This window comes from Oncorhynchus tshawytscha, linkage group LG03 (genome assembly GCF_018296145.1).
Source record: "Oncorhynchus tshawytscha isolate Ot180627B linkage group LG03, Otsh_v2.0, whole genome shotgun sequence".
Lineage (NCBI taxonomy): Eukaryota > Metazoa > Chordata > Actinopteri > Salmoniformes > Salmonidae > Oncorhynchus > Oncorhynchus tshawytscha.
The window spans coordinates 52,868,465-52,886,483 of NC_056431.1; the positions used below are offsets into that span (position 1 = coordinate 52,868,465).

General features: G+C 41.8%; 1 protein-coding gene across 1 annotated transcript in view; it reads left to right on the forward strand.

The window, feature by feature from the left end:
- The window catches only part of lrp1bb (low density lipoprotein receptor-related protein 1Bb), a gene marked incomplete at its 5' end in the record, with an annotated part of 288,348 nt that overhangs the window by 157,690 nt on the left and 112,639 nt on the right, over positions 1-18,019 (forward strand). Inside the window, 6 exons of the mRNA XM_042319665.1 lie at positions 398-572; positions 948-1,042; positions 2,454-2,603; positions 16,281-16,421; positions 16,611-16,736; positions 17,152-17,283. Coding sequence (XP_042175599.1) covers positions 398-572; positions 948-1,042; positions 2,454-2,603; positions 16,281-16,421; positions 16,611-16,736; positions 17,152-17,283 — 819 coding nt within the window. The remainder of the gene's footprint in view (positions 1-397; positions 573-947; positions 1,043-2,453; positions 2,604-16,280; positions 16,422-16,610; positions 16,737-17,151; positions 17,284-18,019) is intronic.

Sequence of the window (18,019 nt, forward strand, 5' to 3'; positions counted from 1 at the left end):
TGTGTCTGAAAGGCTTTTGATTGGAAGCTCTGTTTTGACAAATTGTGTCGCATGAAAGCACGTTGTCAAAGCACAAAAGACAATTGCTGTTTTTCAGGAAGTGTCTCCTCTCTCATCCTAATTTCCGTTCTTGATATTTGTGCCAGAGATTTAATTCATTGCCCCTGATAAAGAACAGAACAAAAACTTGCCGGCATAAGCTTTTTTACACATTCTAAGATAATGTTCACTATCGCTGTATTTTTCAAATAATGTTTTATACCAATGTTTTTTCGTACTGTTTGCTGTCCCAAGGTCTGCAGATGAATCTGTCTAACTCATGACCCCTAGTTACTCCATGTAAAACACATTGTTGGATGCTGGATTGACAGCCTCCCTCTCTTTGTTTTCCCCTCAGATATACTAAACTGCCGTGGGCTGGCTTTAGATTGGCTGTCTAGGAACTTATACTGGCTCAGCTCAGAGAATGACGAGTCTCAAATCAATGTCGCCCGCCTGGATGGGTCCCTGAAGACTTCTGTCATTCATGGGATTGATAAACCAAGGTGCCTTGTCGTGCACCCCGCCAAGGGGTAAGTAGATTAAACACCACAGCATCTGTGTACTTTATCATTATCTTCCGAGACTCAACATCAACAAGTTATTAGGAAATCTTAATTTTGTTTGAACAAAAACAAAAACCTTCCAAGGTAGACATGACACATGACACCATTCCCATGGTTCTCTAATGAAAATAAAAATTGTTCATAGAATTTGTAGCATTATTCAGTGTAAATATATAGATTGTATGCAATTTAGTTGCACAGTATCAACATTAATAAAGTGAGCAGCTCTCACGAACTACTACTAAATTGAACAAATTCATTAAGAACTAGGAACTTATTGTAGAGTAGAACTGTAAAAATGTAATGTGCAATGTGTGTGTAATTTATATTCTTTCACATTAGGAAAATCTACTGGACAGATGGCAACACAATAAACATAGCCAACATGGATGGAAGCAACAGCAAGGTCCTTCACCAGAACCAACGGGAACCAGTCGGTCAGTTGAACATTATAGCTCTGTTTGTTCACACTGCGGGAACACTACTGCCTGTTCCAACACTCTATGATTCCAACATTCTATATCATGGGACAGATTCAGAGGAGCAGCCCAACAACATGCTGGCAGTATATACCCTGTCCACTGTATGGTGTACATTTTAGGACATCCCTATGAGGAGGCCAGGGCTACTTTGTATGTCATAGGGTGTAGGGATGTCCTAAAATGTACACCATTCAGATAATGTCTCCTCATAATGAGCACTAGGTGAATTGTTTTGTGTATTTCCAAAGATACAAAGATAGCATCTTTCCAAATGGTAGGTGTTGAAATCATTTGGTACACTTGACCTAACTGAAAACCTCTTCTGCTGCCATACACAGTTGTTCAACCTGAACCTCTACCATATACTCAGATGATACAAGCTTCAGTGCACAATTGTTCATCTGCAGGTTCACGCCTCAAGCAGCATGTTCTTACAGCACAAACAGACCTGCAAGGTCAAGTCTTCACTTTCTCAGATAGACACAGTACCGTTGTCTTCACTGTGTCTGTCGGGTAGTCTTGCTATGCCCTGTCTGAAATATAAATTGCCCGCGTGCCATATACATCACATGACTTCATTGATGATGGGCCGGACCTGGGGACGGTGGTAAATGAATGATGTGTTGTGAATGGGAATACAGGCGCACGCACGCAAACACGCACACAAACACACACCATGGGAGACAGAGCTGTCCACAAACACAATTGAAGTAGCCCCCAGTTGCCACCATCAATAGTGCCATTCTGTCAAATCTCATCATGTCTGCTAGAGAATGGATTTAAAAAGGAAGGAGCCACTCTCTGGTCAAATGATGTATAATGTCAAATGGAGGTCATAGAGATATCACAGGCAGGCTGCGACGAATCCTTCCAACAACCTCACACACATGCACACACACGCAGGCACTCACACAAACATACGTGTGCACACGTGCACCCATGGCACATGCACACACACACACAAGCAGGCACGCACACACTCGCAAACACACACAAATGTGCACGCTACACTTATACTCACTCCTATAGATACACACGTAGTGCTATATCCATACTTTCACATATGAAGTCACATCCCAGGCTGCAAGAAAGATTGCAACAATCTCACACTCACCCCGACAGACACATATTATACAAACTGTACATTCAAACAACCATAGTCCCTCTAATACCAGATGCATCTTGCGTATGTACATTTTACTGATTGCCATCATGTAGACCAAGTCATTAAATATTTGACATGTGATGATGCTATTGCAACCAGTGTTTCCCACTTGTGTGCTTTACCATATCTGACACAAAGATCTGACTGTAAAAAGATAATGCATCATATAGTCACTAGCCCCCTTTCATTCTTCTCCCCCAGGTCTCTCTCTAGACTACACAGCCAACAAGCTGTACTGGATCAGCTCTGGTAATGGCACTATCAACAGGTGCAATGTGGACGGTAGTGGTCTGGAGGTGCTGGAGAGCATGAAGAGGGAGCTAACCAAAGCCTCTGCCCTGGCTGTTATGGGTGAGTTGTGGCTAGTGTAAAATGTAGTGTACCCACAACGTGGGTAAAAAAAACTATTGACATAAAGAGTAGATGAATCTTCCCTCTGTTGTATTGTGAAACGTTTGGACCTAAAGGTCTTCATCAGGCTGGAATAGTGGAGCATGTCAGCCAGTGAATCAGATCCCTGTCATGGATTAAGGGAGAAAGTGGGGAGGCTTAGGGCCTAGGCCTGTACATGTTGCTAGTTAAGTGGCTCCTGGATAAAGCCATTTAACCAGTGTTGTGGTATGACTGTGACAGTTCTGCTTCACTCTGTGTGAAATTGTCTGGGCATTAGATAATTAAACCACTGGCTGGAGCTGCATGTTGATTGATGATAGATTTTCTTTTGTAATGAAAATGGATGTGGATGCCCATAGTGGAGTGTTGTTGCTTTGTATCAGTGCTGGATCTAATATGTTGGACGTTATTACTGCGACGGTGCTTCTTTTCAATAAGAAGGCATTTCTTTCTCATACTATTTGTTTTGTTGTGCCATTGCACCATACATAATACAAAGACTCACGCATGACTGAACTGATTCTAAAGCTTGGTCACACTTTAATGAAAAAGCCTATGTAGGTCACTGTCGAGTCTAAGGTGAAACGTTTGCAAGGAGTTTGGAATCTGTGAATGAAACTTTTTCAATAAATGCATAGTGGGAATAGAAATACTGTGGAACTATAAAGTTATTATTCTCCATTATTTTTCCTCCACTGGCTACTAGTCAGCCACATGGTAGGACTTAAAACAAAGAGGAATGTAACGTTTGGCCTCAGAGGATGAAAAGAACTTACATTCCAAACATCAAAGTAGAGGTTGTTAATGTGATTGATTTAAGACCAGATGGAAAAGGAGAAGGAAGACCACAGTGTCTCATAAGACATTTAATTCAGCACACAGCATCCGGCTTCATAATTGCATTACTCTCACTACACCATTTTGGATTCAGGATACACATTTCCAATATCTACACGTCCTAACAGTTACAATCTGGACAATTGGGAGGAAACCTCTTGCTGTACAAAGACACATGTCTGTTTGCCAGGAGTGGTAATGAGAAGCAGTGGCAGAAGGTTTCTGTTTTAACTTGGTGTTGACGGTCAGAAGAGTTGTCAAAGGAAGATTCATTCTCCTTTGATGCACCGTATTTAGTGATCATAATGCAGGCCTTCCTCATTTCTCAGCAAACGAACAAGCGTGCCTTTCCCTCGCTGCAAGTTTAAACAGACTAATTACACGGTCAGAAAATAAGGAAACAACAATTGAAGTTCACAACTTTATAGTGTCGGCTTAGAGTCCGGAGGTATTGAAGTTGGAACGAATGTGACAATGCATTTATCTTCACCCCTACCTACATGTATAAATTACCTCAACTAACTTGTACCCCTGCACACTGACTTGGTACCAGTACCTCCTGTATATAGCCTCGCTATTGTTATTTTATTGTGTTACTTTTTCTTTCTTTTTTAACTTTAGTTTATTTGGTAAATATTTTCTTAACTCTTCTTGAACTGCACTGTTGGTTAAGGGCTTGTAAGTAAGCATTTCACTGTAAGGTCTACACTTGTTGTATTCGGTGCATGTGACCAATAAAGTTTGATTTGATTTTGATTTACTTCATATACAGTACTTTGAACACTTTTAAGTTTGCAACTTAAGACCATTTTTTTGTTTTACTTTATGGTGGAAGCACAGTAAAGTAAAAATGTTCTTGCTATAGAAATGGTGACTTTATCGCATTCCACAAAATGTGAGCCGGAATGCAAGACGACAGTTTGAAAGCAGTAGAAGGTTACAGTAGAACAGTGGAATGATGTGTTCACAACAAGCCATTTATCATACTTAATGAAAGTTTGGTTGTATTGTGGAAATTATTTTTAATTGCTTTGAGTGGCATATTTATATTCTGCCAAAGATGGAGAATAATTGTGCGGAGGTGTTATACTTACAAGTATTTATATTGGATATTGGAAAGGGCATGTGTGGATGTGTTTAACTATAATTGTGGGGACCAGAAGTCCCCAGAATAATTTTTATTTATTTATTTTTATTTCACCTTTATTTAACCAGGTAAGCTAGTTGAGAACAAGTTCTCATTTACAATTGCGACCTGGCCAAGATAAAGCAAAGCAGTGCGACACAAACAACAACACAGTGTTACACATGGAATAAACAAGCGTAGTCAGCACAATAGAGAGATAAAAGAAAGTCTATATACAGTGTGTGCAAAACAACAATTGAGCAAATTAACACTGGAGTGATAATGATCAGATGGTGATGTGCAAGTAGAAATACTGGTTTGCAAAAGATTAGAAAAGTAAATAAAAACAATATAGGGATGAGATAGGTAGATTGGGGGGGCTATTTACAGATGGGCTATGTACAGCTGCAGCGATCGGTTAGCTGTTCATATAGCTGATGTTTAAAGTTAGTGAGGGAAATATAAGTCTCAAGCTTCAGCGATTTTTGCAATTCGTTCCAGTCATTGGCAGCAGAGAACTGGAAGGAAAGGCGGCCAAAGGAGGTGTTGACTTTGGGGATGACCAGTGAGATATACCTGCTGGAGCGCGTGCTACGGGTGGATGTTGTTATCGTGACCAGTGAGCTGAGATAAGGCGGAGCTGTACCTAGCATAATAGTAAACAAATAAAAATGTAATCAACTGGGGACATTTTGTTAGTCCACACAAGGTCAAGTGCTATTTCTAGGGGCTTTAGGAAAGAGTGTGTGTGTGAAACATGTTCGTAGAACTGTCACTACCCTCTGTTCATAACTCTTAGTTCATAACTCTTAGTTCATAACTCTTAGTTCATAACTCTTAGTTTATATTTCCAATTATCATAAAAATGTCAAGGTATGATATTTAGGAGCTTAATAATGAGAAGAGTGGCCAAACAGGTCAGACTAATGTTTTGCAATGCCAATACAAATGTAGATGCATGAAGAATACCTTACACATTAGCTGTGTGACTTTTCAAAATATCACCCATGACCATGGAATTGCAAATATTTTGTTTAAATATATTTTCCTGGACAATTTTGTTCAAATTCCAACTCAACCCAAAATAACTAACAAATCGAACAGACACAACCGACACAAAATCAAAATCAAACACAGTAGTGTCATATGAAGACATCCAACCCGATAATAAAATAAAAAATATAGAGTAACTATTATTTAAGGTGTATGTCTTTTTATAGCTATGTAAGCCTAATGGAAATTTGCTTTGATATTGAAATAATGTTCAGTACTTAGGTGAGATTTTAGCTGGAAACTATAAACATACCCTGCTGAGAATGTTTTTGCATCCATTACGTACAATATAGGTTATTTACAGCTACATAATTGAAGAAAGGCTGTGATGTTCTTTCAAGAAAATTACATTGTGTCCAAATATGATCTGTTGATGACATTTCCTAGTGAAAAGCGTATCGACTTTTTCCCCCAGTGAATCATCTTTACAGGTGAATGACAGATGTCTGCTCTTCAGCTGTAGTCCATGGTGTGGAATGAATGATTGAGATTGGTTTTATTCTCCAGCCAACTCTCAACTCCAAAGCTTTCATTTAAAAATCCATACCCAGTTTCCTCTTGGAAAGGACCCACATTTATTGAATGTAGAATAATCTGTTGTGATATATAATAAAATTGACGCTGTGGTATCCATCAGGTTTAGTAAAATTGTTTGCTTTTTCATATGTTCCTGATTATATACTGTACACCATCTGTTCCCGAAGGGAGATTGCTTATTATATACTGTTAGTTTTATTTGCTTGCTAGTGTTATGGGCTTGTGTGTCTCAGTATGGAAAGCCGTATATTCATATAATTGTTTTATATCAAACATTTAATTACTTTTATAGATTAAAAATGTTTAAATATCCCACATTTTTTATAATCGTCCTCCCGTGTGGCGCAGCGGTCTAAGGTACTGCAATGCAGTGCTAGCTGCATCACTACAGATCCTGGTTCAATCCCATGCTGTGTCGCCGCCTGCCGCAACCGGGAGACCGATGAGGCGGCGCACAATTGGCCCAGCGTCGCCCGGGTTACGTTGGGTTTGGCCGGCCGGGTTGTCCTTGTCCCGTCGCAATCTAGCAACTCATGTGGCAGGTGCCGGGTGCAGTGCACGCTGACACTGTCGCCAGGTGTACATTGTTTCCTCCGACGCATTGGTGTAGCTGCTTCCGAGTTAAATGAGAAGTGTGTCAAAGACGCAGTGTGTCTTGGCGGGGTGGTGTTTTGGAGGACGCACGGCTCTCGATCTTCGCCTCTCCCGAGTCCATACGGGACTTGTAGCGATGGGACAAGACTGTAACTACCAATTGGTTATCACGAAACTGGGGAGAAAAAGGGGTAAAAATATCAAATTAAAATAAAGAAAAAATATCAATAATTCCCCATAGGATTCAATGGAGAAACACATTTTTATATTGATAATTTAAAAAAATTATATCAAATTAAATGTTTCATATCAATAATTATATTAGAAATGTCTAATATTTAGCATTATTAACATTTGAACCAGTCAGCTTCTAGTGCCTTGTACGTCATTGAAGAGGATGTTGGAGAGAGTCTTTATATTTTGTTGCCTTAAAATTAAATGTTAAAAAAAATATTCAATTAGATTTTTTCCTACCGACGTACAAAAGCTACTCCATATTTCTAAAGTGAAAGAAAAATCGTGGAAATGTTAACAAATTAATACTAATAAATCAACCAAAATGTCTTGTTTGTGTATTGTATGTCTTCACACCACATAGTTCAGAGGTGGTCCCAGAGTGGCGTGGTGGAATTCTGGGACCCATCATTTTTCCTGATCTGGTAACCTGACAAGTAAAAAACTGGACCTTATATGGTATGACGTGAGTAGTGTGTTGTAAAAACATTTAATATGGGTTATGATGGGACCAGAGTTTTTCTAATCAGTTCACATGCAGCAACCTTGTACTTGTTCATATGAATTATATGTGAAAAAATAACTAAGGGGTTTCCTATACACAGAGAAAGCAACATGATTGGACAATGTCACTCACAGGGCTGAGCTTGCTTTATGCTGGTTTGCATTGTGTTGTCCTGCCCCATGCATCTCTTGGCCTAATTAAACATTAACTCAGTCTGTCAGCTATTGTGTTTATTGATTATTTTCAGTTAATAATTTTAGATTTAAAAAGTCTAGGTTTGAATATAAACCAAATTGGATCCCATTCACATTTTCTCACAAACAAATGGGCTATAAATGCAGAACGTTACCGCTTTGTTTACCCTGCACATAGGGATAGAGCGGATGCAGCTGCTGTTAGTGGCCTACAGTTGATCAGACTGACAAATAGTCACATTTCCATGCAGTACAGTATGTCAGATCACTAATGTTTAGGTGTATAGGTGGCTACATTTATGAATGGGTTGTTGCTTGTGTCTGGAGTGATGTGTTATCACGGTTGCTAAATAAATACCAGAGGAAAGTGGAGAGCGCACCTTCAGCGCACCTTCACCTTCAGCTGAGAGCTGCCCAGTGACACGAGCCTACCAGACGAGCTAAACTACTTCTATGCTTGCTTCGAGGTAAATAACACTGAAACATACATGAGAGCACCAGCTGTTCCGGGAGACTGTGTGATCACGATCTCCACAGCCGATGTGAGTAAGACCTTTAAACAGGTGTCCATCATTACTTTAAGACATGAAGGTCTGTCAATGTGGAAAATTTCAAGAACCTTCGTGAGTAGCCAGCGTGAGTAAAACATTTAAACGTGTTAACACTCGCAACGCTGTAGGCCCAGACGGCATCCCCGGCCGCGTCCTCAGAGTATGAGCAGACCAGCTGGCAGGTGTGTTTACAGACATATTCAATCAATCCCTATCCCAGTCTGCTGTTCCCACATGCTTCAAGTGGGCCACCATTGTTCCTGTTCCCAAGAAAGCTAAGGTAACTGAGCTAAATGACTACCGCCCTGTAGCACTCACTTCCGTCATCATGAAGTGCTTTGAGAGACTAGTCAAGGACCATATCACTTCCACCCTACCTGACACACTAGACCCACTCCAATTTTCTTACCGCCCCAATAGGTCCACAGACGAAGCAATCGCCATCACACTGCACACTGCCCTAACCCATCTGGACAAGAGGAATACCTATGTAAGAATGCTGTTCATCAATTACAGCTCAGCATTTAACACCATAGTACCCTCCAAACTCGTCAAACCCTCCAAACTCCCAGTCGCCCTGTGCAACTGGGTCCTGGACTTCCTGACTGGCCGCCCCCAGGTTGTGAGGGTAGGTAACATCTCCACCCCGCTGAACCTCAACACTGGGTCCCCACAAGTGTGCGTTCTCAGCCCTCTCCTGTACTCCCTGTTCACCCACGACTGCGTGGCCATGCACGTCTCCAACTCAATCATCAAGTTTGCAGACGACACTACAGTGGTAGGCTTGATTACCAACAACGACGAGATGGCCTACAGGGAGGAGGTGAGGGCCCTCGGAGTGTGGTGTCAGGAAAATAACCTCACACTCAATGTCAACAAAACAAAGCAGCCCCCCAGCTACATTGACGGGACAGTAGTGGAGAGGGTGGAAAGTTTTAAGTTCCTCGGCGTATACATTACGGACAAACTGAAATGGTCCACCCACACAGACAGAGTGGTGAAGAAGGCGCAGCAGAGCCTCTTCAACCTCAGGAGGCTGAAGAAATTAGTCATTTCACCAAAAACACTCACAAGCTTTTACAGATGCACAATTGAGAGCATCCTGTCGGGCTGTATCACTGCCTGGCACGGCAGCTGCTCCACCCATAACCGTAAGGCTCTCCAGAGGGTAGTGAGGTCTGCACAATGCATCACCGGGTGCAAACTACCTGCCCTCCAGGACATCTACACCACCCGATGTCATAGGAAGGCCAAAAAGATCATCAAGAACAACAACCACCCGAGTCACTGCCTGTTCACCCCTCTATCATCCAAAAGGCGAGGTCAGTACAGGTGCATCAAAGCAGGGACCGAGAGACTGAAAAACAGCTTCTATCTCAAGGCCGTCAGACATCACTAACATTGAGTGGCTGCTGCCAACATACTGACTTAACTCTAGCCACTTTAATAATGGAAAAATGGATGTAATCTATTTGTCACTAGCCACTTTATATAATGCTTACATACCCTACATTACTCATCTCATATGTATATACTGTACGCTACACCATCTACTGCATCTTGCCTATGCCTTTCGGGCATCACTCATTCATATATTTTTATGTACATATTCATATTCATTCCTTTACACTTGTGTTCATAAGGTAGTTGTTGTGAAATTGTTAGGTTATATTACTTGTTAGATATTGCTGCATGATCGGAACTAGAAGCACAAGCATTTATTAACATCTGCTAACCATGTGACAAATGAATTTGAAGTTTGTTCTTGTACAGTTGCAAAAACTGTCAAGCGCTATGATGAAACTGGCTCTCATGAGTACCGCCACAGGAATGGAAGACCCAGAGTTACCTCTGCTGCAAAGGATAAGTTCATTCGAGTTACCAGCCTCAGATATTGCAGCCCAAATAAATGCTTCACAGAGTTCAAGTAACAGACGCATCTCAACATCAACTGTTTTGAGTAGACTGCTTGAATCAGGCCTTCATGGTTGAATTGCTGCAACGAAACCACTACTAAAGGACACCAATAATAAGAAGAGACTTGCTTGGGCCAAGAAACATGAGCACTGGACATTAGACCGGTGGAGATTTGTCCTTTGGTCTGGAGTCCAAATTTGAGGTAATTGGTTCCAGCCACCGTGTCTTTGTGAGACGACACTACAGACAGCACTATGGCACTACAGATGACACAGGCACATTTAACCAGCATGGCTACCACAGCATTCTTCAGTGATATGTCAGTCCCATTAAGCCCAAACCAGATGGGATATCATTTTTTTTTCAACAGGACAATGACCTAAAACACACCTCCAGGCTGTGTAAAGGCTATTTGACCAAGAAGGAGAGTGGTAGAATGCTGCATTAGATGACCTGGCCTCAACAGTCCCTTGACCTCAACCAAATTGAGATGGTTTGGGATAAGTCTAACTGCAGAGTGAAGGAAAACCAGCCAACAAGTGCTCAGTATGTGTTGGAACTCCTTCAGGACTGTTTGAAAAGCATTTCAGGTGAAGCTGGTTGAGAGAATGCCAAGAGTGTGCATAGCTGTCATCAAGTCAAAGGGTGTCAAATATATTTTTGATTTGTTTAACACTTTTTGGTTTCTACGTGATTCCATAAGTGTTATTTCATAGTTTTGATTTCTTCAATATTTTTATACAATGTAAAAAATGAAGAAAAACCCATGAATGAGCAGGTGTTCTAAAACTTTTGACTGGTAGTGTATGTGAAAACTACTTTCCATTTTCTCTGCTCCATTAGCGAATCAAAGTTATTGAACGCTGATTAAACAACACTCCCTTCCTGTAGATGAAGCCTTTGGTCTGCCTTGGGTTAATCAATGAAATGCTGTATTTGTGGTGGTTAGGCTTGTTCTCAACCGTCAGCCTGTGTCAATTAAGAGAGATTGAGATCTAACAGGCGGCTGACCTGGATCTTTTGCCCCCCCCCCCACACACACACACACAGTAGGGGACTGTGAGTGTGTGTGTTGGTGTGCGCGTGCATGTGTATTACCATCAATGAGAGGTTTGCCCAAGAGTGCCTTGCATACTGATAGATTATCTATAGTTTCGTTTAGCCCACTGCTGGCTTGTTATCACTGTCATGTGAAATGGACACTAACTGCTATTTGATTCCTGCTGCTGCATGACAAATGCCATTATGAGAATGTTCAGTTGAAGTATTAAAACAGCATGTTGAGACTCGAAACTAAAAGTTTCAGAATGGGCAGCAAAATTATTATAGTTGTCGATGTAGCTATCAGATGATTTGATGAGCTTATTCACAACAAATGGCAATTCCCACAAAATGTTAACAATTAGATATTTTTTGCACAATCACTGATGCATCCTGATGATTGCCAAGGACAGTTGTGAATGGAGTTAATGAAAGCAGTGTGTGTGACACCAGGTTGATCCTTTCAACTCCTGGTGCTGTGTGTTACTGTTTTTTGCTGTGCTAAATGGAGATCTGAGGGCCTGTGTTTAGAGTTGTGTGTGTGTGTGTGTGTGTGTGTGTGTGTGTGTGTGTGTGTGTGTGTGTGTGTGTGTGTGTGCCTGTATGTGTGTTAGGTTTGGTGTTTAGACAGTGTGGGTGATCCATCTATCAGCCTCCACTTGCCTGGAATCAAACCCAGTGGTTGAGGTTTAAATTAAATATGATTAGCAACAACCAAGCAATCACCACTACCCACTGACCCCAGTAGCAACAAATGAATGCAGAAAGCACAGCTAATCTGGACTAGGTGATCTGGAGGGTCACCTGTTTGGGAAGCAGCATGTAGGCTGTCAGTATCACTCAAAGCAATTTGGCTGATTCCAGAAAATGAGTTTTACTTTCCTTTTAATGTTGACTTTCATCCCAAAGCTATTTCACTGAACTGTAGTGGGTTCCTTCCATCTCTCCTTTACAACAACTGAGACTTAAGCTATATTTTGAAAGTGATTGTAAATAAGTTACATCGTACTTCATTATAGTCTGTGGTCAGATATGATGAAGGGTAAACACAAAATTTACATCTGATAAAAAGAAAGACACGTTTAAAAAAAAAAAAATCTTCCTCAATTTGAAGGCCAAACTGCTTTATGGGCCTTTTGGGCACTGCTAGGGTTCAATCATAATCATCTAGCAGTTTCCCTGCTGACAATGGTTATGATGGTTAGGATATTTCATTTGCAGAACCGAGCAATAAACACAAACAATAACATCAATAGCTTTAAAGCAGACAATCAATTGTCACAGTTCTGCAATTTAATATAAATATACACAATAATAAGAAATAACTGTGAATAAAATAAACAGTACCAGTCAAAATTTTAGAACACCTACTCATTCAAGGGTTTTTCTTTACTTTTACTATTTTCTCCATTGTAGAATACTAGTGAAGACATCAAAACTATGAAATAACACATATGGAATCATATAGTAACCAAAAAAGTGTTAACCAAAAATATATATTATTCAAAGTAGCCACCCTTTTCCTTGACAGCTTTGCACACTCTTGGCATTATTTCAACCAGCTTCATTAGGTAGTCACCTGGAGTGTATTTCAATTAACAGGTGTGCCTTGTTAAAAGTTAATTTGTGAAATTTCTTTCCTTAATGCGATTGAGACAATCAGTTGTGTTGTGACAAGATAAGGTTGGTATACAGACGTTAGGCCTATTTGGTAAAAGACCAAGTCCATATAATGGCAAAAACAGCTCAAATAAGCAAAGAAAAACGACAGTCTACCATTACTTTAAGACATGAAGGTCAGTCAATGCAGAACATTTCAAGAACATTGAAAGTTTCAAGTGCAGTCGCAAAAACCATCAAGTGCTATGATGAAACTGTCTCTCATGAGGACCGCCACAGGAATGGAAGACTCAGAGTTACCTCTGCTGCAGAGGATAAGTTCATTAGAGTTACCAGCCTCAGATTGCAGCCCAAATAAATGCTTCACAGAGTTCCAGTAACAGACACAGGAGACTGTGTGAATCAGGCCTTCATGGTCAAATTTCTGCAAAGGAACCACTACTGAAGGACACCAATAAGAAGAAGACTTGCTTGGGCTGAGAAATACGAGCAATGGACATTAGACCGTTGGAAATCTGTCCTTTCGTCCGAATAGTCCAAATTTGAGATATTTGGTTCCAACCACCGTGTCTTTGTGAGACGTAGAGTAGGTGAACTGATGATCTCCGCATGTGTGTTTCCCACCATGAAGCATGTAGGAGAAGGTATGATTATGTGGGGGTGCTTTGCTGGTGACACTGTCTGTGATTTATTTAGAATTCAAGGCACACTTAACCAGACTAGTACTGTATATCTTTGAAAGTCATTTTTCTGTTGATGCACATCCACTGTCTGCTGCTGAAAGATGGTAATACCTCATCTGTGCATAATCACTGCCTCATTGAATTATCAACACTTCAATTATCATACATGTGCTGAGAAAGATGTACTGAATCTTTGTTGATAATGGCACTTCTAATAAATATAAAAGTATAGTCCCTCTGCTAACTTCAGAACACATTTTGTTCATAGATCACTATTCAGATTGGGTGAATTGGCCAACTTTTATTCTGGGTCCCCCTCTGAGGACTTCTCAGCAGTTCAGTGTTAGGTGAGCTTGGTTGCACCTGTTCAGTGAGGTTCATTGCACTCCGCTGGGTTTTTGAATGGAAAAGCCTTGTCACGTCTGAGGCAAGGCAATTGCTCTAGTCCAGTCTGAAGCCAATGGAGAGCCTCACTGGATTTAACCGGGGTGTAGGGGGGCTGGGATAGCTCCACTCCTAAATGGGATGCATACACACCGCAGGAGGCTGCTGAGGGGAGAACGGCTCATAATAATAGCCGGAACGGAGCAAATGGAATAGCAAGCCATGATCCGGGTGACTGTGTGACCATACTCTGCCGATGTGAGTAAGATGTGAGCCGTTGTGAGTAAGACCTTTAAACAGGTCAACATTCACAACGCCGCAGGGCCAGACGGATTACCAGGACGTGTACTCCGAGCATGCGCTGACCAACTGGCAAGTATCTTCAATTACATTTTCCTCCTCTCCCTGTCCGATTCTGTAATACCAACATGTTTTAAGCAGACCACCATAGTGCCTGTGCCCAATAACACTAAGGTAAACTGCCTAAATGCTACCGACCCGTAACACTCACGTCTGTAACCATGAAATGCTTTGAAAGGCTGGTCATGGCTCACATCAACACCATTATCCCAGAAACCCTAGACCCACTCCAATTTGCATACCACACCAACAGATCCACAGATGATGCAATATCTATTGCACTCCACAATGCCCTTTCACACCAGGACAAAAGGAACACCTATGTGAGAATGCTATTCATTGACTACAGCTCAGAGTTCAACACCATAGTACCCTCAAAGCTCATAATAAGGACCCTGGGATTAAACACCTCCCTCTGCAACTGGATCCTGGACTTCCTGACGGGCCACCCCCAGGTGGTAAGGGTAGGTAACAGCACATCTGCCATGCTGATCCTCAACATGGGGGCCCCGCAGGGGTGCCTTCTCAGTCCCCTCCTGTACTCCCTGTTCACTCATGACTGCACGACCACGCACGACTCCAACACCATCGTAAAGTTTGCTGATGACACAACACTGGTAGGCCTGATCACCGACAACGATGAGACAGCCTATAGGGATATGGTGCAAGGACAACAACCTCTCCCTCAACGTGATCAAAACAAAGGAGATGATTGTGGACTACAGGAAAAAGAAGACCGAGCACCCCCCCATTCTCATCGACAGAGCTGTAGTGGAGCAAGCACACCAAGACAGTCGTGAAGAGGGCACGACAAAACCTATTCCCCCTCAGGAGACTGAAAAGATTTGGCTATGGGACCTCAGATCCTCAAAAGGTTTTACAGCTGCACCATCGAGAGCATCCTGACGGGTTCCATCACTGCCTGGTATGGCAACTGCTTGGCCTCCAACCGCAAGGCACTACAGAGGGTTGTGCGTACGGCCAAGTACATCACTGGGGCCAAGCTTCCTGCCATCCAGGACCTCTATACCAGGCAGTGTCAGAGGAAGGCCCTAAAAATGGTCAGACTCCAGCCAGCCTAGTCATAGACTATTCTCTCTGCTACTGCCCGGCAAGCGGTACCGGAGTGGCAAGTCTAGGTCCAAGTGGCTTCTAAACAGCTTCTACCCCCAAGCCATACGACTCCTGAATAGATAATCAAATGGCTACCCAGGCTATTTGCATCTATGCATTGTCCCTTTAACTCTACCTATATGTACATAATACCTCAATTACCTCGACACCGGTGCCCCCGCAAATTGACTCTGTACCGGTTCCCCCTGTATATAGCCCCGCTATTGCTATTTACTGCTGCTCTTTAATTATTTCAAATTTTATCTCGTGCTTTTTTTAGGTATATTCTTAAAACTGCATTGTTGGTTATGGGCTTGTAAGTACGCATTTCACTGTAAGGTCCACTTCTGTTGTGTTCGGCGCATGTTCGGCGCACATTCCACTGATTCCGCTCCAGTCATTACCACGAGCCCACCTCCTTTAACACACACACACACACACACACTGCAAACATGGACACATCACTCTCCAAACTCATGATACAAGTCTCCTCTCCTTAACCACTTCTTCTGCTCAGAAGCACAACACCAGGCAGGTACTCTACAGTCTACAGCAGTGCAGTAGGTCCACTCAAACATGGAAATCAACAAACACGTACCTGTGTGTAGTAGAGGCTCAGGATAGAGTATTTTGGGTCAACAACACTACTGGTTTATTTTTCATTTGAGGATTTCACTACATCAAACGTTGCATCATTATTAGCCTATTGCATTGTCAGAATTCATATATTCCAGTTTTCATTCATGCAATATATGTAGGTCTCCCTTGTAAAAGCGGTATGTTGACCTCAATGGGACTTCTTGAATAAATAAGGGTTAAATAACACAATAACAATTCAGACAGAAATGGTGATAATGGGGTTTCTAAGGACATTTCCTTGTTTCAGGTAACAAACTGTGGTGGGCCGATGATGATTCAGCCCATCTGGGGACGGTGAACAAGAGAGATGGACGAAATCCTGTGGTTCTGAGGAATAAGACTAGCGGAGTGGTTCACATGAAGGTCTACGACAGGGAGGGACAGAGAGGTAAGGAACACACGTACACACACATTTATTTATGCACTTATCAATTCCAGAAATGTGACACCATGATGTACTACAGTACCTATAGTGCTCTGAATAACATTTCAGATTTTATCTGAGTAAAGATGTCCATGAAGCTAACAATGGTGTCCTATATCCTTATTAATACACAATTCACCATGTCCTTTCCAGGAAGGAACCCGTGTCAGGTGAACAATGGAGGCTGCTCCCAGCTCTGCTTCCCCACATCAGAGAACACCCGCAGCTGCTCCTGTACTGTGGGCTACAGCCTTCGCACCGACCGCATGTCCTGTGAGGGTAAGACTGCAAGTCTGCTCTAACTAAATGTGCATCCCAAATAGCACCCTCATCCTAATATAGTGCAGTACATTTGACCAGAGCCCTATTGGCTCTATGGGCTGTTTAGGACACACAACCTAAGTGACCATGCAAGAAATGCATTGAGCAGTTCAGACCCCCTAGCATCAGAGTAACCACAAGGTCTGTGACATCAATTCACTGTTTCCAAATAAGTACTATAGAAACCTCTGTAATCATATGAAAACATACTTTGACTGTGATAAATGTACTCTATGCATATTTATTTACAGTGTGTTAATCTTGGAATCCAGAACCACATATTGCGTGCACGCCATTAACATTTATGTTAGGTCATTCACAAGAGACTAACAGTATGTTACCGTAGTGGAATAATTTCTCTCCTACTCTGTAGGCATTGAGTCATTTCTGATGTACTCCATCCATGAGGGGATCAGAGGGATCGCCTTGGACCCCAATGACAACATGGAGGCTCTGATGCCCATTACTGGGACCCTGTTCGCTGTGGGGGTGGACTTCCATGCAGGTAGGTACCACCAGGGCCCATATTCACAAAGCGTCTCAGAGTAGGACTGCTGATCTCAGATCATAATAAATAAGAGTGGGGACACAGTCATTAACTATATCCCCTCAGTCAACAGTTAAACCTACAGTTCATTGATTTTATGACTCCTTTATATTGTTCCCTGCATGACATCTTCTGCATCATACGTAAAACTTACTCCAAATGGCAGTTTGGAATCAAGAGAAAAATGGCGAGAGAAAGGGAGAAATAGAGGGATAGAGAGACGCAAAAAAATGAGAGAGAGAAAAACCTTTATTGTAGTATTCTCTCTAACCCTGTTGAATAATGGTTAGTGGTGCTGTTGAGGGCTGCACAGATGAAAGAGTAATAAGTCCATGTTAATAGAGACTCATGAGAAACACCAACCATTTCACCACATGCCCCTGAACCAGGCCTGACACAAAGCAATTCCCCAGATATTGTATCAAATGAAGGTAACAAGGAAATGGTAATGGATTAACCCAATGGCTTGTGCTGGCATTTGTCATATAATGGGTTTTCTCTTGCATAATTCATGTTCTAAATATGGTGGATTTAGTACACTGACAAGTGCTTGAACATGCACTGTCAAATTAATAAACTAAGGGCTAGTTATGCTTCATATACTGTATATGTTGCCACAATGCTCATTGATGACAACACCCATATAGGCCTACTGGGAAAGAGAAGCTTTATCTAGCACATGCACGCACAGTAG